This window comes from Gallinula chloropus, assembly GCF_964237585.1.
Source record: "Gallinula chloropus genome assembly, chromosome: 12".
Taxonomy (NCBI): Eukaryota; Metazoa; Chordata; class Aves; order Gruiformes; family Rallidae; genus Gallinula; species Gallinula chloropus.
The window spans coordinates 6,687,189-6,713,724 of NC_140097.1; the positions used below are offsets into that span (position 1 = coordinate 6,687,189).

The window sequence follows — 26,536 nt, forward strand, 5'->3', positions numbered from 1 at the left end:
GCCCCTGTTGTTGTTTTTGCTATTAATTTAGCTGTTGGCCAAGGACCAAATTGCTGGAGCTTTGGAGTTTTTTTTTTTTTAATTCCTGAAATGAAAAAAGCAGTTTGGAAAGGAGGAATAATGCCTGGTGGATGGCTGTAGATTTACAGCTCTTCTGAAATTTCAGAGTGGTGCAGAAGGAAGGGGAAGGTACAAAGCCGAATGATAAAAGGAACCGTATTCTAAACAGACCTGCTTAGTATCACTTTCCAGCAATCTGTATTGCTTTCCTCAGCTGCTACACATAAATAACTCTGATAGTGGGATTTGTAATGCTGCTGTCATAGCCCAGCAAGAAGGATCTCTTTGTTTAGCTCACTTCAGAGAAATCTGCTTTTTATTTCTCCTTGCATTTTCTTTTACTTTTTATCAGAGGTAGAAATAGTCTGAAAGATGTTTTCAAGTACCTGCTTTAATTGGTGTTGATTAACTCACACTGGAATGATTTGCTGAGGAAGTGAAGCTTTTTCCATCCTTGGAAGTTCTTAAATCAATTGGATGGCTTCCTAAAAGATGGTCCTCTAGTTCAACTCCGGGTTAATGGGCTTGATATGCAAATTGTTGGGTAAAGTTCTTTGCTCTTGTATGATGTAAGGCATTGGGTTATGTGGTCATACTGGTTTCTTCTGGCCTTCAAACCTGTGAAGTAATAATTGGGGAGGCTGCCAAACCAAACCCAGGGTGAAGACTCATAATGAAGGCTGTGTACTGAGAAACCGGTTTATGTTGAAGTATATAGTGTTACAGTGTATTCTTACTGCTAAAGAAAAATAAATAGGTTTCCTTTTTTTTTGCCAGTGTTTAGAAGTGTGTGAAGTGTGTTTACCTCACAAACCTCTGAAGCAGGTTTTGTATATTGCGTGTGGCTAAGGATTTCCAAAGGGCTGTGGATGTATTCTCAAGGCAAGGGTGGTGTGTTTGTCACTCAAAACGGCTCTTTTGAATTAGTTACTTCATCTACTTTAAGTGGGGAAAAGACTCTTCTGGGCTGGGAGAAAGAAGCCTGCCACACTGCCACACCAAAATCATCTGTAAAGGTTGTTTAATAAGCTTGATTGCTTTGCATTCCTCCTTTTGGGGGTGTTTCCCATACCTGTCTTCATCACCCAAAACTTGCTTGACCCTATGTGTGTGTGGACCAGTTAGGTACCAATGGAAACACATGAGAATGTCAAAGGGAGAGTTCTCAAAGTTTTCTGTAAGCCTTTGGATGTTCCAGGCTGCAGATGGGTGCAGGTATAACACAGGTATCAGACATGCTGTGCACTTATATGCTGCCATGAAATGAGTGCAGCTCCTCCTTGAAGAGTCAGTCTGTTTGCCTTGCACGTTGAAAATGCTGCCAAAGTCGTTCATCTCGACAAGAACAAACATAAGGGACTTGATAAGGCTTTTAATAGAACAGAAGGGGAAAATAATCTATATATGGGTTACCAAATAAAGACAGACATTAAATGCAAACATCTGTTAGCACAAACAAAAGCCAGGAAATTCAGCTGGGAGGGGGAGAGACAGAATCTGGATTCATTCCGAAATTACATCGGGGTAGCTGAGAGGAGAGTCTTGCCTGAAATTCCCACAACATCTGTAATTTCAGTACAGTTCCTAGACTTGGACATTTGGGAGTTGATGGCAGGATGTTTTCACTGACATGCTCTTGGCTGAGGATTTCCCTTCCCGATGTTCTGCTGCAACTCAGTGTGTTAACTCTGTAGGCTCTTGAGGACTGTTACCTGATCTGTTGGGGAAGGGGAAGATGGAAGAAACCATTTATTTTCAGCAAAACTAAGTCTGTTTATATCCAGCATCCTCACTAACTTGTGTGGAGAGTCTCTTAGCCTTGCTAGCATGCCAAGTAAGAGGAGGCCCTGAGCTGCAGTTGGTTCTGCATTGTCTGCCACTGCTTTGTCTACCTGTATGTGGGTAAATGCTTCCTGGAAGGCTTTGGGGATGTCTGCATGGGTTGATAGAGGTGTATTCGATCAACCTGGGTCCCCAAGGTAGCCAGCCTGATTCAGTCTGTGTCCAGTGATGTGGATGTGCCAGCACACGCATGGCCAGCCTGCTAATCAGACCTCTGAAGCAAGTGTGGTAACAGAGCACACTCTACCATGTCCTTTGCTAACTAGGAATTAAGGAAGCTAACAGATTAAACACTTAAAAATAACTTTCATTTCTCTCACTGTAAGTCTGTTAAGCCCTCAACCATTTAGGACAAAGGGGATAGTGACCCATGGCAGTCAGCTGTGTGTTAGCAACAGTCAAAGCTGTTTGAGATGCTTTGGCCCCATGATCTTACTCTGAATAAGCACAGATAACAAGGAAGTCAGAGTAGGGATTTTTGGAGCAAAAGAGTGTGAAATAGGATTAGCTGATTCACAGAGGAGGCAGTGACACTCTGCAGTGTATTTACTGGGGAAAACGAAATCAATAGGACTGCTCTGCTGCCAAACTGAGCATAAAAGTCTCTTGAAGAAAATCAATCTTCTTTACAGGCTCATTAATGTAAAGATCAATTCACATTAAACTGTAATTAAACAGGGAGGGCTAATAGGAGAGGGGTAAGTGATCTACTGTGCCACAGGCAAAATATATTATGTAAAATTTGAAAACTAAATACATGGAGAGTTAGAAACTGAGAGTGGCAGGGAACATGCTAGGTCTGCTTGAAGGGATGGGTGCTGACTGGGGAGCATGGCACTCATGAATAGGAGGGTACTCCATGGTATTCCATCTGGATGATGAAGGTAGAAGGGTCAAAGACTGCAGCTAGAAATTTCTGCACCAAGAGTAATGCTTCCATTTGACTTGCGTGGTTTCTTGGAGAGCTTTTCCATTAAGTGTTGGGGTTTTCATTATAATTCTAGTGAAATTAGTCACATTGTTAGTAATTTGACCCTCGTTTCTTGTCTGCCACTGACTTTCATTTTCGTTGTATCATTAGACCTTTGTACTGGATTAGAGTTGACTGGTCGTGGAGAACCCTAACGTGGCAGAATCAGGATTGTACTATCTGTTGTCCTCCTGGGCCTGTTACCTCGTGGTTCCTTGGTGAAGATTTGGGAGAGCAGCTATTACTATAGCTCTGCTTCAGTAGTGTTGTCAGACAGGGTTTGCAGAGTCTCTCTAAAGGCCCATGTGATGTGGTCCATTAGATTCTTTGAGCTTCTGGTTTGCTTTCACCTGAGACAGATGTGTCTTGCCACATTAGCTGAAGCAATGCTAGCAGTCACTGTGCTATGGTGATTCCAGTGTAATCCAGCTATCACAACTTGACTTCTGCAAGCTCTTCCTGGGAGCTGAGGTGGTGATGTTGAGATCTGTGAATTCACTTTGTCATTGCTTTTTAAGTGAAGATGGCAAAGAGTCAGCTGAGTATCAGGAGAACTGCAGCATTAGTCCATGCACCTCTCTGCGTGACCCCTGTTAGAGGAAAGAGCTCAAAACTGCTGCATCTGTGCTACAGAGGACAGCCTGAGCTGGTCTCCCCATGAGGTGTGAGCTCACTTTGTGTTCCTGGTTAGGCCAGGAATCTCTGTAGGCAGTGTTGGTAGTTGGGAAACTTGGGCTTAAATGAAGAATTGAGGTTTGAGTGAACCCAATAGCATGGATGTAGCCTTGGGAGCCACTTGTGGCCTGGGATCCTGGTGTGCTAATTGCTGTACAAACAAAACAACCGCCTTGACCCCCAAGAGACTTAGTCTGCAAGTCATCTTTGCTGGAGCTAAAATAGGATGATCTAATGATTAGAAATAAGGGGAATACTCTGTTAATTCCATCTGGGTCACAGCAAGGAGTTTTGTACTTGTAAGCATAAAATCCAGATGACTCAGAGGCAGCCGTGCACAGGGTCCAGTTGAAGTCAGCAGGCTCTGCTCATGTGCAGGATGTGTCTTGGGCAGCTCAGAAAACAGCTCTGCCTGCTGTGCAATTGCTTACACAAAAAAAAGGCTTTTTCTAGTAAGGTGAAGTGGTATATGTAGGTGTAGGCTCATCAGTGGGAGCAGATGCCCCCCTGGTCCCTGCTTGCATCAGTTCTTGTGTGGCATAATGTCTGTGGGCACCGATTCTCCAGTGCTTACTCGGGGACATCTCCTTAGAGGCTGGAGAAGGAGTAGCTTGCTGAGGATTTGGTCCCTGCTACAGGCTGTGCTGCTCAGCTTCTGTTTTTGAACGTGAATATATTGATGTGGAGAAGCAAACAGAAAGAATGCTGGCAGCCAGGCTGTTGAGTATGCAAGCAATGTACAGGAATAAGAGATTGTGAAACCCACCTCTCCTGTTTGTTTTCCTCAAAGTTCATAGCAAGGCTGTGGTGCGTAAAGTCTGCTAGTTTTTGAGGCCAAAGCCTGCAAGAGCCTTTCCCAGTGGAGGAAATTCTCATTAATCATGTGCTCCCAAGCACCAGAAGAGACTTTGCTGTTTTGACTTTGCTTTTGGGCTGTTGGAACTGGCCTAATCATTTGCATGTCCTCTTCAAGCTTTCAGATATAATGTGAGCACATGGAAATGGCAAAGGATCTGAGGCTATTCCAGGGAAATGAGTAATCCTTTCTTCTAGAAAAGCAGCAGTAATAAAGCACACAGTCCTCAGCTGAACAAAAGAGCATCAGAAAGCAATCTGGGCACGTAGAAAGTAGTGTGAAAATTAGCCAGAGGAAAGAGATAGTGAAAGTTGGTGGCAGCTCACAGAATACCAGTTACCCCTTGAGGCTACTTCATTATGTATTTACTGGTGAGGATAACAGTTTTGTGCAGCCATGGCTGCTGCTTCTGCAGGTAGATCTGCTCTGACATCTGTGTGCTGTTCAGCAGGGCATGCTAGGGTAGCAGTTCTCCTGGAGAAAGGAGAGGACAAAAGTGGTCTTGTGGGACAGAGCAGATTAGGAGATGGAATGCTGGGACAGTATCTGCATTTTTTCTCCCACACATTCATTACATCCCAAGACCAAGTAAATTCCTCTGAGGAAGAGCAAGTATTGCCCTAGGGCAAATGTACCTCTTGAAGGTGAAGCATCTTCTGGTGTGTGGTCCAAGGGCAGGTGTGTGCCATGTACAATGCAAAAGATGGTTCCCAAGTTCTGTCCCTCTGCACATACCAGGATTAGTTGTTGGGGTCATTTGTGACCATGATCTTTTGTTAAGGTCAATATGAAAAACAGCCTCATATTTGAGCCTTAGAATAGCCCAAACTTGTTACTATTATTGTCTGTGGTAGATTCCCTGTCTCATTTAATGGCATATGGCAACTAAAGCACATGTCTACAAAAGCAATTCCTTTGTTAGCCTTCACAGGCTGAGCAGATTTCAAACATAAATAGCTTGCTGAGTTGAAAGTGGTTTTTTTAGCATCTTGGAGTTTCCTGCCTAAAAACTGCTAGTAATGGCAGTTTAGTTTGCTTAGTGGTGAGTAAAAGTAAGAGTTGCAGCTGCCATAAAAGCCAGTACTGTTATTTCTGGATAGGATTGTCTCCCAAAGCTTGGGTGAATCAGTTTTGTAACCAAATTGGAAAACTATCAGCATGTGTTACTGTTTCTGTGCTTTCCTCCCTACTGAGATGCCCAGTCAGACCTTATTACCTGTTGTCAGTTTATCTTGGTTGGTAGACCAGTGGTGCTTGCTCTGAGCATCAAGTAGATGCCTTGTGAGGAATAAGAACAGGGTGGGGGTACAGTTGTGACTCTCTTACAGTATGGTGACATAGGGCATATTTAAATCAATTTTGCTTGCATTCAAGTGTCCTGAAGGCTTGAGAACAGTGTCTTTTAGTTCTTCTGCATACATAACAAGGCAAAAACTGTTTCAGCAGATGTGTTAAAAAATGAATCCTGCCCATGTGATTCAAGCCCAGTGAGTAAAGCATCAGTTTTGCTATTTACCTTCAGAGCATTGCTTCCACTGGCACTATTAGGAATTCAGTGCAAAGAAAGCACTAGTGTAAAGAGTGTTCCCTAACAGTGCTCCTACCATGTCTAGGTTGGAAAAGATTAGCAAAAAAGTCTCTTGAAAGCTTACTTAAAACTGAATAAAAGCTGGCTATGTGCTGGATTTTCTGTGACTTCAAACCCATGTTGAATTCCCCTATTAATTTCAGGGATGAACAGTAGAGAAGATGTCAAAAGTGATGATGTTACTCTTGCAGCAACAGCCCTGCTGGGGGTGTGTGGGGTGGAGAATCTGATTGCTGATTAAGGTAGATGAGGGAAGCAATGACTGATCACTTCATCTAAGTGATCACTTAAGAGGCCACCCTCCCTTCCAAGTGTGTGCATAACTCTTGCTTGTTAACAGGAATTCCACGTGAATATTGATTGGGAATAAGTGGCTGGGTGAGTACATGTGCTGCCTGTCGGACTGTTTAATGTGCAAGTGCATCTCAGGGAAGAAATAGCAAAGGCAGCTGGAAAATGAAAGAGGCATGTGTGAGGGGAAAGAGAACTGGTTTAGTGGTGAGATCTGAGCAGGGAGAAATAAGTTGTGGAGAGGGGAAGGACTGAGAGTTGATGACAAAAGAAAAAAAAAATCTATAAATGGCTTGTTTTGAGACTTAGTTATCTTCTCCCATCAATCCATATACTGCAGATCTCGTGCTGTGTGGAAGATCAGCACAAACAGACCAGAGGGACTGGACTCCCTGTAACTTCTCAGGTGCCCTGGGAAAGGAACTCCTTTTGGTGATTTTAGAGATGATGGTTTGTTTGGGTGTTTTATCTCAAGATTATGTTCTTGAGACAACTGTCCTCTCTTTCAAAATAAGAGGAAATGAGGTATATGGTGGTATTAAAGAATCTTGAATTTACTAGTAAAGTGGTTGTGGTAAATACCACTGATTTTTAGATCTGCTCTAGGGAGGCTTCAACAGATACTGTTCTACATCTGCCTGGCTTAGCACAATGGTAGTTTTTACTTCAGAACTGAAATTTTCTGTTCCATAGACCTTTTGACACCTTGTTCTGCCGTTTCCTGAAGCAGCCCTTCCTACTTGACATACATATTAATAGGGTGCCTGGACTTGTTAAGAAGAGCTATTTTCTTTGCTAATCCAACCATAGCTCTTCCACATAGGAGCTATATACCCTCTTGCAGGCTGAACAGTCTCAGCAGAGCAGAGCTCACAGCAAAGTCTGCCCAGAGGCTATCCCTGTTCTGGGACCTTGCTGACAAGACAGATAAGCCCTTTCAACAGAGCATAAGTGTGTGTCATGTTGGAACAGACTAACCAGACAGCCTATCTACAGCTCTGAAGTGTTAACAGGCGCTTGACTGACCAGTCAAAAATGTGCTTCTCTGACTGCTGCCTCCTTCAAGGGGCAAGTCTTAGCAACTTTTGCTGGAAGTCCCATGAGATTTAAGAGTTTGGTCTGGAGAGTAGACCTATGCAAGTGTGTTGTCCTTCATATATGTGCCTAAGCATAAGGGTTGCAGAGCTCTTGTGTGGTTAAATCCACCTATTTTTATGGTACTCATGGCAAAGGTGAAAAAAGCCCCTGTGTCACATCACAGCTTTCAGACACAAACAGCACATGCTATCAAGAAGTCTGCTTAGCATTAGTTTGAATTAATGTCTCAGTATCACAGGCAGAGTCGTTACATTTGGTTTGCACTTAAATTGCTTCTCTCCTTGTGTATTTTCCCCATCCCCTGTGGAGAGACAAAAGCAAAACAAAGCCACCCACAAAACACATGCATTCACTAGGCTGTGGTGGATCATCTTCACTTTGATCATTTATTACATGAAGAGAAACTGAAATCAGCATTGGGATTTAAGGATAAAAGTGTCTACATACCCTGTGATCCTGGACCCTATTGGCTTTCAAATGAAAATGCTGCCTTTGTTGATTAGAAGCACAAAACTTGCCTGCCATGGAAATGAAAAGAGGCTGCTGTGTCTGTTTGGGAGTGGGACAGCATAGCTGCTTTCAGTCTTTGCTCTGGGCTAGTTAAGTTGACATCTGGGTTGGATCTGATCTTGGTATCTGTTCCTCCTCCTCACAAACCTGACTCTTTGAGGCCAGTGATAAGGATGTGGGGGAAGCTGGCAGCAGCCCTGACTTGGGCTGGGTGCTGTGCAAGTGTGGGGTTGTGGAGTGCAGCAAACCAGTGGGGGTGAAGTTGGGCACTTTGCTTTAAGGACTGGTTTGTGCATTTAATTTGTGATAGAAAATGAAGTGTGGCTGGTGGGTAACATCAGTGGAAGAAAGCCTTCGAGGTGAAAGTGGAAAAGGAAAAGCCAGTTGCATAGCAAGAGGGTACCAGAACAAAGGCATAATATGGAGAACATAGAAACACTGGCCTGACTGTCATCTGCTGGCAACTGAATGACCCCTCTCAGATACTGATGCAGGCTTTCCTACAGGGAGGCTCTGGTGAGTCTCACGACCCCATTCAGCAGCTGGTGTGGAACCATGTGGTTTCCTGCATTCTTGTATGAAAACTGCTGTTCACCTTGCACGACACTCTTCCTTCTAGTCCCAGAGGATCTCTCTCTTCCTGCTTAGAGTTCAGCATCTGCAGGGCCTCTCCTGTCCTTTGCAGCCGTTCTCAGTGCTTGCTCCAGTCTGAGGTCAGGGAATGTGGGAAGATGGATGGTGACAAGCAGTGGTTTGGGCTCTGAGCTGGAGGACAAGGGGGTGAAAGACTGGGAGAGCAATGAGTGTTCACAAATGGGCTGTTTGAAAACCAGCACTGATTATTGTCAGTGGGTTATGTCTGACTGCATTACAAGTTGAGCAGCCCCTGCTGAAAATCCCTGGTCCCAGCCTTGGCAGGACCATCATCCCATTGAGGGATGAACACTGGGACTCTGAAGATAATTGCTGAGGTGTTTTGAAGTGGAGCTGCACCCAGGGAGGCAAGCTTGTGCTCTGATACTGGGTTTATATATAAAGGTTCAGGAAAGCTCCTTACAGAGAGGCTGTGGCAGACAATAAAAGATGCTTTGCAGAGTTGTTTTATGGCTCTGTGCCCTTTGTGAAAACATGTGGTACAATTGTCATGTAACATCCAGTGTAACCAGAAGAGAACAGAGATGCTGGTCCTCTTGGAACCACCCTGCAACTGATGGGGGTAGACTGTGCCCATGCCAGACTCTTGTCTTCATGAATCTTAATGTGCTGTTGACATAACAGGTCGTGCAGTCTGTTGAAGAGATAAGACAGCCTCTGTTTTAAAGGTGACTAGCTTGCAATCCTGGCTGTTGCACACATTTTACTTTGCTAGATGGGATTGAATGCCAGAGGCTTAGGAAGTTGTATACTGCAAAAAATATCCAAAATCATATGGTGGCAAGTCAGGAAAAAAAAAATCTACTTGAGAGTAAATGCAGATCAAAGTGAGGGGCAGAGCTTTTAAAAATTACATCACTTACCTCAGTGGATCTAACACACAGCAAAAGGCCATCTAACAAGTCAAAGTTTACATAAACATTGCTGGTGCACAAATATCAGGAGAGAATGTATCTCACTGGATGTGGCTTTTTTTGGTGATGTTAGAAGAAAGGTTTTCCTTCATGTAGTTCATACTGAACCCAACAAAAGTGCTTAATGAATACTCAGCAAATCCAGGCCCTTGATTCTGTCTAGCTGCTCTGAAAGCCAGTTTCTAAAGTGTGTTCTTGATCTCTGCCTAACTCTTGCCCTTGTGGCTGCCTCACAGGAGAGCTGTGGGAGCATGGCTGGCAGGAGGGTAACATCTGCCTGAGTTGAGGTATCCAGGGCCCTAGGATGCTCAGAGGCCATGCTTGGACTGCACCAGGGTTGACAGTTGCAGTCCATCACCGAGAGGCAGATGAGTTTGGCCCTATGGGTGGCCACAGGTTTGCCTTTACTGGATAGTGAAAACACAGCCCTTGAGTCACACTGGTCTCACATGGATAGTTCTGTTGACTGCAGTGGAACTATTTGTGTGAGTAATAGTTAGCTTGTGGGAATAAGAAGTTCATAACCCAGCCCTTTGCAGTGCCACTGGCTTGACTTGCAGGTGGCTGCTGCTCCAAGGTCCAAATGGATGAATAAGCAAATCTCATCTCCCAGGCTGCTTTCTGACTCCAGATGTCAATGACCTGGAACAGAAGTGCAGTCACTTCACCACCAAAGTTTGTTTGTGTTTTCTTCCTCATATTTAAAAAAAAAAATTAAAATAATAAACCCACTTTTTCTTGAGCCTCTGTCTGTCCCAGCCTGTGCACAGCTATGGGCAGCTGGCTAACCTAAGCCACCAGCACAAAGCAAGAACATAACCTGATGTGTGAAAACCTCCTGAAAGGCATCAGTTTTGAAGATGATGTACAGCAGATGGAGGAAATGTCTTTAGACACTCTGCCATGGTTTGATATAGTTGATCTAGCTATGTCAGCCTGTTCTTGCTTTACACCTACCTATGACAGCTTTAAATGAAAACAGTAAAAAGTGATCACACTTTGTTTACTGTCTTCTGAAGGAGGAGTAGGGAGAGGCAAGGTGCTCACATACAGGCTTGGGCAGAGCATGTACAGCTCTAAGGAAAAGGTAGATACCTGTAAAAATATATATATAATAAGTTGGTTTAGGGGTGATTTTTCTTTGAGGGTTTTTGTCCAGGCTTTTTTTTGTGTGTGCCTGACCCTACAATGCGGTGGCTGCTTGGCCTGCCGCTGCTCTGCTCTTGTGCATGCAGCCAGCACCTGAACAAACAAAGCTGTATCTGCAGCAGCCTGGGAATCCGCCAGGATTCCTCAGGGAAGGAGTGATTCAGAGCATCTGAGAGGAGTGGGGGCTGCTCCTATGCATCCTTGCTTCCTGCCCAGACAATACCGCATGCAGCCTTACTCTGAAAGGACAGCAGGACTCTTCCCATAAGCAGATAGAACACACATTGTGTTGGGTAAAAATGTGTGTTCTTGTAATGGTACAAAAGCTTCGGTCTCCTGGGTTATCCTTGGAAGGCTGCTGTGATTGTGCAGTGTCAGACAGCTAGCAGGGCTTTCCCAGAGCAGCTGGGAAGCATGAGTTAGGCACTTAAAACAGTTCAGACTTTCAGGGAAGGTCTTGCATGTAGGGATGGTGTGCCACAGCATGTCACCTGAGTGTTCACTTCATTTTCTGCTGCAGGGAGAGCTTTGCTGTTCCAGAGCAAGTTTCAGTACCAAAGAGGAATCTTTCTGGAATCAAAGTCTTCAGAAGGAAAAAAGTTTTTAAGTAGCATGTTAAAATGATGCAAGAAGTTGTCTGTTGAAATGAACTTTGAGTCAAAGCTGATGTCCATGTCACAACTATGTTCTCCTTCCTTTTTTCTGTGCAATAAGAAGCAGCACTTGGGATGGATCTGAAGTTGCAGATTATAATAACATGACCAGAACAAAGAGCAACAGTTGTGCTGCTGCTGTTGTAAACACAAACACATCTTCCAGGTTATCAGTTTCCCTTCATCACTGTCAAGAAAATTGCTCAGGCACTGCATTCCACTCTGTAACTACAACTGGTTTGGGGTTTTTTAAAGGTTCTTTTTGTGTGTAGTGAGTGATGGGCTAAAATCAGATGGCAGATCATCTAAGGTGAGCGTGTAGGAATCCATGCCTTAAATCTTCTCCAGATCTATGAGGATCAATGTTAAGTCTCCATCTTCTCTGAACTGAGAAGGTGGAGGAGGAGGGCAGGTAATTCCAGGCATCAGTTAGTCACGGTGTATGTGATCCGTCTCCTGTTACGGTGCCTTTGATCTCGCCCTCTTTGCATGGCCTGTCTCTGACACCAAACCTTGCCTGTCCTTCAGTAGCAAGCCCCATAACTCTTTCTGGCTCTAGCATTTGGTTTCTTCAGTACTCTCCAAGTACGGAAATATTAACCAAACCCTGAACTTTTTAATCTCTTTCTAGCCTTGTGATCTCTCTCAGATGCTAGTTTTAAAAATGCGCTCGTGTATTAATAGAACCCTACCCAAGGTGCAGAGCCTCTCTTTTGAAGCTTGATTTTATTTTTGATGCCTATAACAGGTGTTGGTTTAATAGGTTTGCTGTATTACAGCTTGGTTTCTTTTTTTTTTCTTGAAGAGCTCGGCCAGCTCTGTAAGCTGACACGACATGAAGGCCAAGCATGTGCCTCCTCCTGCCTTTAGCCTCGCCTCACACCAAACATTTGCGCTGCAGCCTCCTGCCAGCCCAGGCAGCCTTCATTCGAGCTTTGTCTAAACCCAGGAGGTTTTGTGCTGGTTGTATTTAAATCACTCCCACCCAAGCCCCTCGTACATTCCCATCTGAGGGTCTGCTCACTTTGATTTCCCGCTGTCAGCTTTCTCATGGGCAGCTGCTTGGGGGGGGTGGAGGGAAGTGAATGTGGCTCGGACAACAAAGGAGTGTGTTTGCACTGCTCTCTGCATCCATTTCACACGAGGAGTGTGAAGCCACGGTCTAAATTAAACTGATTAGAGTTCTCCAAAGGACAGGCTCGCTGCAAAGGGTTAGGTGAATTCTTCCCCTGTTAGGTCTAGTGGAAAATGTTTCCCAGCCTGTTTATCAAATAAATATTCACAAAGACAATTTGAAGGAGGAAACCCACCGGGATTAAAGTGTAACTTTACCTCTGGAATACAGGCTGAGGTTCCTGGAAACGCTGCGGGCTTTTGACTTTGCGCCACCTGTTGTTTTCCTGCCACCCCCTTGGGCTCCCTCCCGACTCAGAGCAAACCCAAACACGCTTTGGCTTCCCTGCAACACTTGCCTTGTTTTTCTGTCTTGGAGGAGCGCAGAGAGCGTGTTCGCTGCCTGACGTGGTCCTCACAGCCTCGGCACAGCAAAGAGCTGGCTGAGGTTAATCCAAATCTCCTGTAATCCGGAGAGATCCATTCAAGAGCAGGCCAGAGAGCAAGGGCTTAGTGGCTGTGGTACCTGGGGGTGCAGGTGGGTTAAGTGGCCGTGGCTGGAGGGTAGCTCCCCTCAGTTCTCTCTGTTCCTTTCCAGCTGTAGTTGGTGCTGACCTGAGGGTGAAGCATTTCCTGCACAAGTGCCATGTGTATTGCAGCTCCGGGTCTGCAAGTAACCCGTGGCTGACTTCAGGTCTAGCATAAAGATGCTACAGTTCAATATTTCCATTAGCTGCAAGTGGGGTGTCTCTGGGAAGGAGGTTGGGTATGAGCTGGGAAGTTAAACTGGTTTAGCCTGATCCTCCTACATTTGTGAGCAAACCCAAATGGACTTGGATGGGGTCCTTAGTTCCTATGCTTTCTGTCATGTGTGAGTGGCTTTCACTCCAAATTCTTAGCCCTCAGCAAAGGCAGTCCTGTATCATCCTAGTCCTCTATCATGCTCCCATACACATTGGTAAACCAGAGGTAGAGAGGGGTTAAGAAACTTGCCCAAGGCAGATGAGTCAGTGCCAGAGCTGGGAATAGAAGTGGAGACTTGGCTCCTGCTCCAGGCTCTAATTGCTCAATCTCACATTGAACCCTGTCATCCTATACTCTTGAGGTAACACTGACTGAAGTGAGACAGGGAAAGCTGTTTCCAGGCTCTGATACCTAAGGAGTGGGGAGAAGAAAAGACACCTGGAGGCAAATTGGTTGTGGAAGCCCTGATAATTTGTGCTTTAAAGCCTGGTTTCTGCAATTGGTACTAAAATCTGATCTGTCGCCTTTGAAGCCAAGGAAATGTAAACTAAGGAGCTATTTGGGAAAAATCCAGCCCTTTTCTAGTCGCTTAAAGAGGAGAGGCAGAGTCATGAACCACTGGTCTTTCTCCCTGTAAAACACCCTTGCGATGAGATTGGGAGCAAAGGCAGATGAGCCGAACGGATCTGAGTCATCACAGGAAGGGTTAAATCCCATTTCAGCTCTTACTGAGAGAATGAAAACTAAAAATGTAATCAAGCTAGTAAAAGGTTTGGCCGGCGCTGCGTTCACATCACATGGTGTGTATAGGAAAAGTCAGCCGGGCTGGTTTTGTTTGAAGTGCAGCGCTCGGAGAGGGTGCAGTGCTCTGCAGCAAACTGCCTGACATTCCCCAGCTGGGACTGGCCGCCGCTGGGGTTTGGAGCCCGGAGTTACATTTGGAGTCAGCCCATGTTTGAAGGAGAGAGGGAGAGAAAGGAGCCTGTTTCTTTCCTGTGTGAAATAACGCATCCATCTCATCTGCCAGCTGCAGCATGTGGAAAGCAAGAGGCAAACCGACAAAAGTCACCTGGAAACTGTGAATGCGGCTCAAACAAAATTGTGCTTTCCTGTCCACTTCTTCCTTTCCTAAAGTCTGTCCTCTGGGATGGGCTGGGAGATCTGGCAGGCAGGCAGACTGGATATATGTTGAACAACTACAGTACAGAAATATTAATATTCAGAAAAAATAACATTGGCTTCTGAAGAGCACTTCATGTCCAAGCTCAATCTCTGCTCTCACTCCCTTGCAGACTTAGCTGCACCGTGCAGGAATGGTCCAGTAATTTATAGATTCTTCATGTTCATTTGGACAAACCTTCATTTCCTGTTAATTTACAGCCAGATTCATCTCGGCCATCAGAGCCTAGATGAGATCAGAGTTGAACTCATAGCTCCTGCTTCAGGAGAACTATGGAAAACATGCTTGGGGCTTGCTCTCACTTCCAGCTGTGGGGAGGTACTTTCCTGAATCAGGGTCACGCACACATTTAATGGACTCTTATTTGGAGGAGGAAATATGATTGAAGTTTTTGAACTCACTGATTCTAATAATTGAGGCCTCGCAAAGCAAACTGGTTCTTGGGGAAACAAAAGCTCCCTCACTCATGTTCAGTTTCTGGAGGTCACAAAATTCTGGGTATAGTGAGTTTTCCTGGATCACAGTCATACTGTTAGCATAACTTCAGTGAGCTCTGCTCCATTGTGTGCCACGGATGTGAAAACTCAATCCTTACTCTTGTCTGTAAATGAGTATTGGTCACTTGGATAGCAGCCATAACCTTGCCTTTTCCACAGTTTGTGATTGCAGAGACCTGTGTTCCTGCAACTCATGGAATAACCAGTTTGGGAACACAGGTTAATGCCTTTCCTTTGATTTTCCTGACACCTTTTTGCACCGCGTTAGCAGTGCATTGCTATAGTGGTGTCAAATTTGTCCTTCATGATTTGTGAGCGTACACTGAGTTAATTAAGTAGCATTTAAACTCTTTAGTCAAAGCTCCAGTGTGAGGATCCTGGGCTGGCTTTAAAAAGGGTGAGTTTCTGGACTGGAAATTGCTCTGGGGATGCAGTTTTCACCCTTTTCCTGTTACAGACACCAGCAGACGTGGTTGCAAAACAGTCTGGTTATAACAACAGGTGAAAGAGCAGATCACAGTGCATTGAATAGGTCCCTTGCCATGTGCTATTGGTACTTTCTGTGGCAAGGAGAGGTTTTCTTTGAAAGAGGCATGTCTGAACCCCTGGGAGAACCTGAAATGAAGGTGAAGTTGGAGGAGATGTGCTCCCAGACACCCATCAGCTTCAGCACCTGGAGGGCTGCGTTCAGCTCACCTGTTAGGTTTTTTTTTGCTTCAGAGATGCTTTGTTGAGAGCTGGGACATCCTGTTTTGTATTCAGGAGTGCTTGCTTTCACTGGCTGCTGCGTCTCCTCCTCTGGATTCTCAGTGGGTAGCAGCCAGATGAAGGCCCAGTACTTGTCTGAACCCTCTCTGCTATCTCTCTGCTATTATTCAGCAAGTTCTCAAGTGTCTGGTGAGCGTCTCTGTTTGGAGTGCCTCACTTGCAGCCTTGCCAGTAATATCAGTGACTGGTCTGAATTCACATCAGGCATGTGCTCCACTTCTTGTGACTAATACCCAATGTATTTTTTAAATTGGTTACTGTTCTCTCTACTGAATTCAGGCCAGAGAGCAGTCAGAGGAAAGGGCTCGGGATTTTTACTTAGACCTGGTTGAGTACAGATAAGGTCTAGAGGCATTTAACTGTTTGATGTGGAGGACAGCTCGTAGTACCTTCCTACCATCTCTAAAGAAAAACATTAGATTGAATCCTTCAGGCTGATACTGGTAAGGCAGCAAATGCAGGCTGTAGGGCCTCATCATGCAGTAGGTGCTTGGGCAGAGCGCTGGCACTGCAGGGCTGTCCTAATTGCACGGTGGGTTGAAGAGGAGGAACTGCTTGCAAGAACAAGCCCTGTTATAGTATTTCTGAGTATTACAAATCATTGTAACGTAGCCTAAAGCTGGGAGTTTTCAGAAGGATCCTTGGGAATTAAGGAAACAATGTTTTGTAACCTTTGCTGAGCTCATATTTGCTTATCCGTTACCTACAGACCGCTCTGAAAATCCAGTCCTCTGTGTAAAACACTGGCAGGTTGCTTAAACCATGGATCAGCACTCCTTGCCTGTGGGATTAAAATCCAGCCCTGCAGTCCTTGCAAGTAACAAAGCCATTCTGGAAATGCAGGTTTGCAGGAGACTGAGCCCAAATTACTGGAAGGAAAGCTGATGAATGGAGTCAGCAGTTCTTTAGAAAGGAAAGTCTTGTACTGTGCAGAGAAAAAGTGTCTGGAAGTTTGCAAATACCTGTAAACTGGTCTCTCTAGCCATGCAAACAGCATGGGGATTAGGGAAGATCTCCCTGGAGCAGGTTTCTTCTTGGACAGCTGTTGAAGAAATCTGAATATATGAACTCAGGGGCCAACCTGTGGGCCTAAGAGAACTTAAATTGTCTCTGTTTCTCTTCCTGACTGTTTCAGGCACCACAACAGGATCCGCAGTATTGAAGCAAGTCAACTGAAGCCCTACGTTACCCTGGAAACATTGGACCTGAGTTTCAATGACATCACGGAAATCCGAAACGGCTGCTTTCCACAGGGACTCCACATAAAGGAGCTGTGAGTTTTTCTAGCTGGGAACAGCTTTTGTTGAGTTACCACAGCAGAGAAAAGGGCCTCAAACCTTCCTTTAAAAAAAAAAATAGAGAGGGACTGAACATGCAAACTGTGGGGTTATTTGTCAGGATTTTAAGTGCAAAGGAGAATTAGAAGGCAGCATCTTGTCCCTACTGACAGGTTTTTCTTTGAAGTGTTTTTTGTTTCTGATGTATCTGTAAAGAATGTAGGTTGTTATTAATTGTGTTGCATGGGAATGCAACAGAGAAAAGGTATTCCACATCCCTCAGGTGTCTTTACAGGCACGTAAAAGCTATAAGGACTGTCTGTGTCTCTTCCCCCCTGGGAAGTGGATGTGCTGTTTCCCAGATCAGCCTGTGCACATCTGTCTGGAAGAGGGGAGGTGAATGATTATTTCATCATAAAAATGGCTGCTGAATGTTGAGAACAGAAATCTCTAATTGCTTATTTGAAGGAAACCAGAGTAACACCCTCCCAACAGAGATGTTTGTCTGTTCAGGGAAACAAAATAATCTGTGTTGTAGGTACCTTTGAAGAGGTGCAGACAGATAACCCACTTGCAATAAAGTTTGTGCCAAAGTTTCTGGCCCCTGGTTATAAGAGGGTATAAGAGAGGGTGTTGGGACTGCTGTTCACTTATTGTCCTGTAAAAATAGCCTCTGGGGCTAAGACTGGGGTCCAGGTGAGAAAGAGCCTGGGGACAGATGCTGAAGGAAATGAATAAAGTCATCCTGCACTGGAACGTTCTCCAGTTTCTGGCTGCCAATCCCAATTGCCTTGCTGAAGTAGGAGGGTGTCAAGGAGCTCTTGAGAGGTGCACAGCACTTCTCCATATTTGCCACATGGCTCTGGGAAAAGGCACTGAGCCCTTTGTGCAGCCAGCAATCCAACTGATTTGAAGTCACCTCAGTAATTTCACTAGCTTGTCTGGAGACCAACCAAATGCTGATAAAAGGAGGTTTCTGACAGAACCGTTCATTTTTCTCTTGTGATTTATTGCAGCTACCTGGGGAGCAACAGAATCAGCACCCTGGAGCCTGGTGCTTTTGATAGTCTGTCACGGTCCCTGCTGACACTTCGTCTGAGTAAAAACAGGATCACTCAGCTTCCTGTCAAGGCGTTCAGGCTACCAAGGCTAACACAACTGTGAGTAGAAACGTGCACTTTAATTAAACTCAGCCACTCTTTTATGGAGACAAAATATCCCTGAGGATAAACATGCCAAATGTCACCCGTCCTCACCTGCTGTCTATAAAACTTCCAATACACTGTGCAGTCGTCCTCTGCCAGCACCTAGTAAAACATGTTGGGAGAGGGTCCTTTTGGTCTTGCAGCTATTGGCTTCTCAGGCCATTCTTTTGATCAGGTGGGAAGGGAAGGATGCTGCAGCAAACATCAGCATCTTATGCACTTGAGAGCGTAAGAAAAATCCATTCCCTTAAAAGCTGCTAGTATCTGTGGCTCAAGGAGGGTTGGGAAGATGGTTTTTATCCTGAGTGACAGAGCTCAGCTACGATGTTAGTTTTCCAAGACCACACAGGTATCTTTATGTGGCAATAAAACAGTAATGACGGAAGGTTGTTAAACTCTGTGGTGATACTTGGGCAGAGAAAATCGAGCTCTAGATGAGTTAACACACACATCGCTGTCCTGCCTGCGGTCTGGTATGGCAGGACCTGCATGGGGACACGTAGGCATCTGCAGCTGTAAACATGCTTTATGTGTGAAATAGTTGTGCTAATGGTTTAGCTTTTCTCCTCTGCTGCTGTTGGAGAAATGGGCCCAGCCTGAGGCCTGTTGCAGTGTTTCCATCACATTTGATAGGCAAAAGGTCAACCTCTGGCTGGTAACATAAAGAGCACTAAAGCTGTTGGAACTCACACCTCTGAAACACCACCTCTTGATTGAGAGACAAATCCTTAAGCCAAGATGTGTCTAAGGAGTGAGTGTGCATTTGTACAATACCATCTACATCTTAAGTCTGTTGCCTCTCAGTTGGAAGTTACTGCTCATTGACTGAGAGCTTGTAATCCACCATGTGTGTCTGCATCATGTGCAGAACTAATAAAAACGAGGGTCAATTCAGTCTGTTTAGGAACACAGTTTTCACTGAAAGTTGGAGTAATTGGTACTCTTAAAGACAGTCTTCACAGCTGGTTGCTTAACCCTATAGATAAACATAAGTGAATTGCAAGATATACAGACTCAATGTGTTGTAGAATTTGTGTACAGTTCTTTTTCTGGCAAAGAGCAATTCCCTTACAGCCTAGGAAGTGCAGTAAGGCAAGAGTATTTAGGACAGAAAACTTTTTAATTGCTTACTTGACTTTAATTACACTCAAGTTAAGTGCAAGTTCAACATCGTTGGTTTTTTTTAGGCAGTTAAAAAGTAAGCTTAAAATTCCTACAGCTTCCTCATCTTTTCCAAAACAAGTTTGTGATGTAACCTCCACAGTTTTCTTCAACGCAAACACTGACTAGGGGACTACCCTTAGGGGTTAGCCTTGTATGTGCAGAGTGGTATCTGTTTCAAAAGCTCCCTCTTTGCTCTGATGAATTTTTCTGCTGACTTTATGGAACTGGATTTTCACCTGGGATGTCTGGGTCTAGTGATCCATAACACTTGTTTCATAGGAGTTGGTATAGCATGCTGGATGATGTTCATATTGCTAATTGGGGGAAAAAAAAAAAAGTCTTAAGATTTAGGGGTCCCTGCCCACCCAGGGGACTATTTTTGTCCCCTGATTTAATAAACCTGTCCCCTGAGACTTAATAAACCAAGTGGAAGTTGCTACGCACAATACTAAGGCTGTGCTGTTATTGGAAACAACTTCTTTCATTCTTTATATATTAGTTCCTTATAATAGGCAAAAATGTTAAATCTGTCAGGGAGCTGAAAGCTTCCCTTTCAAACTTACCCACAAAATTTCCTCGTGGGGTCCCAGTTTGTACAGCACAGCTTGTTTGAGAGCAGATTTTTACTGGGCGATTGCAGGTCTGGCAAAACCAGTGGGTCATGAGGGAAATAATGCTGATGTTTAACTGTATTGATTCAAACGGGGTGTGAGAGGTGACAAAAACTGGTGAAAAGGATAAATGGCTTAAAAGAAATGCAGAGAGGGGAGGGATGAAGAGGAATTGTCACATTGTCTCTGTTATTCTTCTGTAGAGAGAGTCTGTCCCAGGGTGAGTTTATTTAAGCAATCACTGGCTGGGTCTGGGATTGAAAGTTTCCGGTGTGCCTCTGCTCTCCCCTGGGAACCGTTGACAGAGGAGTTGCTGGCATTGCTGTCCCCATTGTATGCTGCACAGATGATTTCATGAGAAGGGGCTGGGGTTTAATAAACTTTTGTATGGCCTTGGTGATTTTAGGGAGCTGAACCGGAATCGCATCCGCCTGATTGAAGGCCTGACGTTCCAGGGACTGGACAGCTTGGAAGTCCTCAAACTCCAGCGCAACAACATAAGCAAACTGACTGATGGGGCTTTCTGGGGCCTAGCCAAGATGCAAGTCCTGTAAGTTGGAGCAATGGGCACTTTCCCCCTAGGCTTCACCACGCTGTGATGTCCTTCTCTGCAGTTTTGCAAGTGCTCCTGCCAGACACCCATGGGCACTTGTGCCAGTCCTTGAGCTTTTTTGTGTCGTGCATGCACAGAACTCTGCTGTGCTTCAGCAGATTCTCTTTGGTTGACCCACAGTTTACTAAACCTCACTGCTTTACCTGGTGTTCAATAAAACAAGCCCAAAGTTCTATTTTTCAAGCTGTGGCAGCACTCCTTTGGAAAATCGACTGTTTGAACGTTCAGTAAGATCTCAATTGGTCTTTAAATAAATGCTCATCTGGCAAATTTGTTTTGACTGATACGTGGAAACTATGTGTTACAGACCTGATTATTCTGTCTCTTGGGATACCTAGAAACCAAGCTGGCTTATCTTAGTGATGTGTTCTTTCCATATGAGAGAACAAATTGAATAGTCATTGCCATGAAATACTTGAAGCATCCAGCATGGTTGGTTTTCACGTGTTTCCAAGGTCACAGGTGATTTAAGGCAGCATTTTTCTGGATGCTGCTGTCACACAACTGGGACTTTGCACATATAAATTTGAATGGAAAGCCCAGTTTACTTGCAGTGGATCATACCTCTGCAGTCACAAGAATTCTGACTATTTCCTTTGTGTTTGCCTTGATTTTCTCTCCTTCGCTTGCTTAGGAAATGCCCACGCATGCATGTACCCACATGGGTACAAAGAAGGGTGTGTAGGAATGGCCAAAATCCTGGTCCTTGTTGGAAATTAGTATTTGACCAGTGCTGTTTATCTGTGAATTCCTTCTGATTTTTCTCCACAGCCACCTGGAGTATAACAGCCTGACAGAAGTAAACAGTGGCTCCCTCTATGGCCTTTCGTCTCTGCACCAGCTTCACCTCAGTAACAACTCCATATCCCGCATCAACCCTGATGGCTGGAGCTTCTGTCAGAAGCTGCATGAGCTGTAAGTAGTTTTCTTTTGTGGTTGGTTGGCCAGGGTTTGATGCTGATGTAAGGTTGGCAAGACCGAGGGAGCAAGGATTTTTCCTGTTCACTTAGAGTACAGCTCCTGCTATACCAACCTGTAGAAATCCAGTACTGGGAACTGCAGCCTCCTGAGTGATGCTCTTGTTATTCATGATGTTGTGGCCTTCAGAGCACCTGATTAAAATATATTTGCACCAGGAGCAAAGACTAGAACCCACTAAGAGTATACAGTGCCAAAAGACCTGGAGAGCAGAGTTTGTGACCTATGGCTTACCAATGTGTTTTAGCTAGCTAGTTAAAAGACATGCATGGTTTGCCATGTAATGACTGTACAGCTTGAGGGAAGCTTTCCTTCATCCTCTATTTACAAAGAACAGTTGTGTTTTTAAGCAGTAGAGATTTGGCCCTTTAAAGGCAGTTTTCCTTGCTTCTCCTGTTTACACTTACCCTTCCTGCAGGGCTCAGTTGTTGAAAAGTAAATACATTGACTTTGTTCTCCTGAGATTCCCACCTGTGAATACAGTCTCTATGAAAGAAAGCCTTGCTGCTGAGACCAGCCCAGCAAGGGTGTCTTTTGGGTCTGTGGCACTGCTTAATTCCTTCTTGAAGGGCCCCATATGGACGCTTGCAGGGTTTACAGAAATACCTGTCATCCCTTCCATGGGACTGTGGAAAGATTTGCTTTTTTCTTTGGAGAACTTGACACATGTGGCTGGTGGAACTGTAATTCACCCTGCTCCGTGCTGAGAAATCTCTTGTTAAACATTGTCAGGGGTTCTCCTAGCCACCAAAAAGCAGTATGGTAAAGCAGGTTCCTGCTTCAGAGGCCTCACTCAGACTCAAGGTTGGTATCTGCCTACCCAGCTGTGAGTTTCTAGTCTTTGGGCGTGTGGACTCAAGAGATACATGGATAGGACACAAGTCATTCCTTTAAGTTTAGAAGCTGTAGAATTAACATGTTAATCCCACGACCAACTGTGATCTTCTCTTGAACCCAAATTACGTGTTCAGATGTGGATTATTTTTTTGTGGCAAAGGAAACATTTTATTTTTGCTTTTAGTTAAATACATATGGAATTATTTACTTAATTTTTCAAATTGCTGTGAAACTGCCCATGCCTAAAGGCCTTCTTTGCTTGGCACAGCACTGCAGACAGCTACAGTTCCTTCATGTGCAGATCCTCATGTGATATTACACTAGATTAATGCAGTGTCAATGGAGAAATCTTCAACACAACAGATCAGAATCTGGATCGTGCTCCACCCATGATCTGCTTAAATCTGAAGCATCAAAAAAGGAGAGTGTACCTTCCTAAGGCACTCACAGGTGGACTTCTGGAACAGCCAAATTCAAATCACTGCAGTGTGTTAGTAGCACAGCTCTGAGAGCTTTCTGCTCTTGGAGACCCAGTATCTGGTACCTGTAGAAGCTTTATTTCAGCCTGGGTTCAGATGGGATGGGTAAGCCCCATCTGTGTCTTGCAGAGCTTGTGTCAGAACTTTTTCAGGGAGAACTATGCTTGTCTTTTCTGCCTGACATTCTTTGTAAACCCTCAAGGTTTAGCTGGGAGGTTGCACATCATGCTGAGTCCTTTGTCAGGTATGGATTGGGATCCCTTGCCAACAAGTAGTGCAGAAGGAGAACTCTCCTGGCTTAGAAGCCAACCTCTGCAGTAACTGCAGTGACCCAGTGCAGGACTCACTTGCCCTGGTGCAGGATGGGGTAGATTTGGAAAACACCTGGTGATGTGAAGTGGTAGGAGCCACTGGGGTGTGCAGGGCCTGACAAACAGGATTGTGCTGGAGTGTGAGGCCAGAGATGACACCAGCTGAGATTGGAAAGGTGATTATGGGGGTGTTAGCACACATCTCTGCAAAATATTACAAGCTCTTGCAGGTGTTGCCTTTAGGGTAAGGCTGCTGCAGGAAGCCATCAGATACACCTAAATGAAACTCCCACAGCCAAAGAGTGCTTTTAGGAGAGGTCTGCTCTGAAACTGAAGGGTGAAGAAAGGAAGCTTTAGCTACATCTAGACTGCTTCTGTGCAGTTCTTTGAATGTGTACATTTCATTCCCTCCCAAAAGGTCTGTACTCACCTCCCCTACTGCTGAATCTACTGGGTTTTGGTTATCAGAAAACATTGTGGATGTACAAGAAATGAATTTCAAGGTCCTGGACCTGAGAAAGAGGGATGGCCAGACCCCTGCTTGTATGTGCTAAGGAAAGAGGTGGTCATCTGATGGATGAGTTGTCTCTTAGTTGTTGGGATAAAAATGTAACTCCAAGGCTGTGGTCTGATGTAAAAGCTAAGGAGCTGACTTCTCTCAATCCCTAGAACCCAAACTGCTGAGGAGGGGAACATGCTGTTTAGCAAATTGACCTGTCCCACTGGCAGGAAGCAGAGCCCTTACCTGTTGAAGGAAGCCAGTGCCAGGTGTGTTAGCTCCTGAAACCTTCCAGCTGGTTGCAGCTATTGAGAGCCCTCTGCTGCTGTCTGTCCATCTCGAGGTGATGTCAGGACGAACGGAGGGGAACATGCCTTCACCAGTTGTGGCAGGAACTTTCTGTGTAGAATCAAAAGGAACTATTTTTTTTTTTTCTCAGCCAGGTTTAGGATTACTTTTGAACACTTTTTTTTTCCAGAAAAAAAAAAAAAGCCAAATTCTTTAACCACAGGTGAGGACATAATTTTGGCTGGATGCCAGTTCTTCATAGCTAACACTACAACTCCTTTAGCACTGAAAGTATGTGGTCCCATACCTTCTTCAAACTCATTAATCTTTGCTGAATTTTTTCCAAAGCCTGCCCTCTGCCCACTCACATGGCTAAAAGATCGACAGCTCATTTGCCAAGTAAATGACATTCTCAGTGCTTCAGAGTATGTGCCTGTTTGGACTTTGGTTTTGGCTTTGCAGTGACTTTCGTGCAAGCCCTAGACACATTTTTAAGCAGGCTCATTAACAGGCAGTACTAGAAGAGGAATTTGGAGACTTGGAACTCAGTGAGATGGGTTTTTTTTTCCTTGTTGTCTGATTTCAGTGCTTGTTCAAAGCAGTGTAACACTACTTTTTGAAGAGTTTAGCAGCCCAAACCCTCACATTTTGTGCTCCCAAGTCACTAAGGTAGTTTTCAGAAATCCTATGTAGCTGTCCTTCGTAGAGTGACTCTGCCTGCTGTTACCCCTGGAGGTCCATCATTTGACAAGCCAAGCTGGCCTTCAACATCAGCAACACTGCAGCTTTACTGCTTGCAGGGATGGTGGTTGCATATTGTATGAGGTGTCTGCAGTGGCTTGTAGCTTCCTGTGCCCTGCCCTTCATACCAAATCTCAGAAGCCTCGTCTGTACCCTGGCTGGGAGAGAATAATAGCTGTAGCAGCTTTCAACCTGCAGCAGGAGTAGCACTTAAATCTCCCAAACTAGAGAGAATACAGACAAGGGGAAGAGATGGATAGAAAACTAGGGAAAAAACCCAACCCTCCAGTGTTAGTCACTTGGAAGTGGAAAAGATTTCAAGCAGACTATGCTCCTTGACAAAAGGGAGAGGGAGGGAAGGTGGCTGGTTTACAACAGATAGCTCCTTCCTGTGCATGAAAGGAAGCATTCAATTGCCTTGTGGTGAAATGCTTTTGGCTCTGCACTGGGGTGGAGCGGGCTGTGAAGACACCCACACCCAGATGCCTGGGGCTTGCTGTGCACAAGTGCAGAATGATAAGACACCTCCTGAATACAGAAGTCTGGACCTTGCCAAGAGTGCATGTGAACTTCAAAAACCCATCTGTTTGACGTCACTCTCCACCTTGCAGGGTGTGGGGAAGGAGGGAGACTCCTTTTGCCTGCCACAGAGGCAGCACAAGTGGGTGTGAGGATTGAACACAACCAGGACCAGTGCAGGAGTGTTACCTGTATGTCTGTGCACTGAGGTAGGGTGGTGCTCCCAGGCCCTAACCTAACTGTACAGGCCATGGAGAAAAGGGTAGCTCCTCCCCACCATCACTGACAGCAGGCCCAGTAGTGTATTGCTTGCCCTCACTTCTGGAGGAGCCTCTCTCTGTGGCCTGTGGAGAAAACTTCCCTCTAACCATAACGCTTCCTGTTCTCATATGGTCATCCAGGCTGCTCCCTGGGTATCTTGTGGGAATGTTTGCACACTGCAATCTTGTTTCCTCATCAAGCTGTCACGTATCCACCCAGCACACATTGCCTCTCACAAGGTGGTTGTGGGAGGCAGGAACAGGTTGGCACAGAGGAGTTTGGAAAATGTTGGTTGAATTGACAAAGGCTGTTGTTTCTTTCCCTCAGAATACTCTCTTACAACAACCTAACCAGGCTGGATGATGGAAGCTTGGCAGACCTTGGGGGACTGCACGTGCTGCGCCTGAGCCACAATTCCATCAACCATATTGCAGAAGGTGCCTTCAAGGGACTCAAAAACCTACGGGTCCTGTAAGTTGCACCCAGCTTTTGTCAACTAGCACCTGTCTCCCCTCCTCAGTTTGTGTTCTGTAAAACTGTTCTGCTATGCTTTGGGTACCTGTGTCCTCAGCAGCAAACTCCCCAACACATTGCTCAGTTGTTTTTCAGCACCTGACCCCTTATTCAATTTCTGTAAACTTGAATTTTTTATTTAAACTCAGAGTAGTTGGGAGAATTGCAGTTGGACTTCTCAGTGTTGTAGGGTGCATTCAGACTAGAGGGCTACAGAGTACAGCGATAGGAATTTAGGATAGTAGGAACTTAGGATAGGATCCTGAATCTAGCCCAGCTGAGCAATAATCCCTGAGGTTGCAGTCTTTCAGTTTACAGCAGAATTTCTTTTGCCATTGTATTGGCTTTAATTGAAATTCTTAGAAAAGGATAGGTTCTGTTGGAACATTCTGCATGCAGGAGGAGTAAATTATTTCTTCCAGTGACAACACTGGAAATCTGAATATCCTCTTAAAGTGCTCTACTATCAAGAGAAAAGTTTCATGTGGCCTAATATGGAATTGCAAAGTGATCCACCCAGTGGTGGCTATGCTATCTACTAGAGACTGCATCACACCTGGAAGTGTCACACTGGAAATGAGTTTGCTGTCTTCTAGATAGCAACTTTGAGATTTTCAGGCTGCAGAGACCTTTGGGCAGATCAGCCTGACCTGCTCTGGGATGCCAGCTGTAGGATCA

The 26,536-nt window shown here is 44.9% G+C and overlaps 1 protein-coding gene across 1 annotated transcript in view; it reads left to right on the forward strand.

The window, feature by feature from the left end:
• LRIG1 (leucine rich repeats and immunoglobulin like domains 1) overlaps nucleotides 1–26,536 on the forward strand; it is a 90,656-nt gene that overhangs the window by 42,341 nt on the left and 21,779 nt on the right. Inside the window, exons 4-8 of the mRNA XM_084269697.1 lie at nucleotides 16,698–16,835; nucleotides 17,856–17,999; nucleotides 20,226–20,369; nucleotides 21,204–21,347; nucleotides 25,673–25,816. Of these exons, the coding sequence (XP_084125823.1) occupies nucleotides 16,698–16,835; nucleotides 17,856–17,999; nucleotides 20,226–20,369; nucleotides 21,204–21,347; nucleotides 25,673–25,816 (714 nt within the window). The remainder of the gene's footprint in view (nucleotides 1–16,697; nucleotides 16,836–17,855; nucleotides 18,000–20,225; nucleotides 20,370–21,203; nucleotides 21,348–25,672; nucleotides 25,817–26,536) is intronic.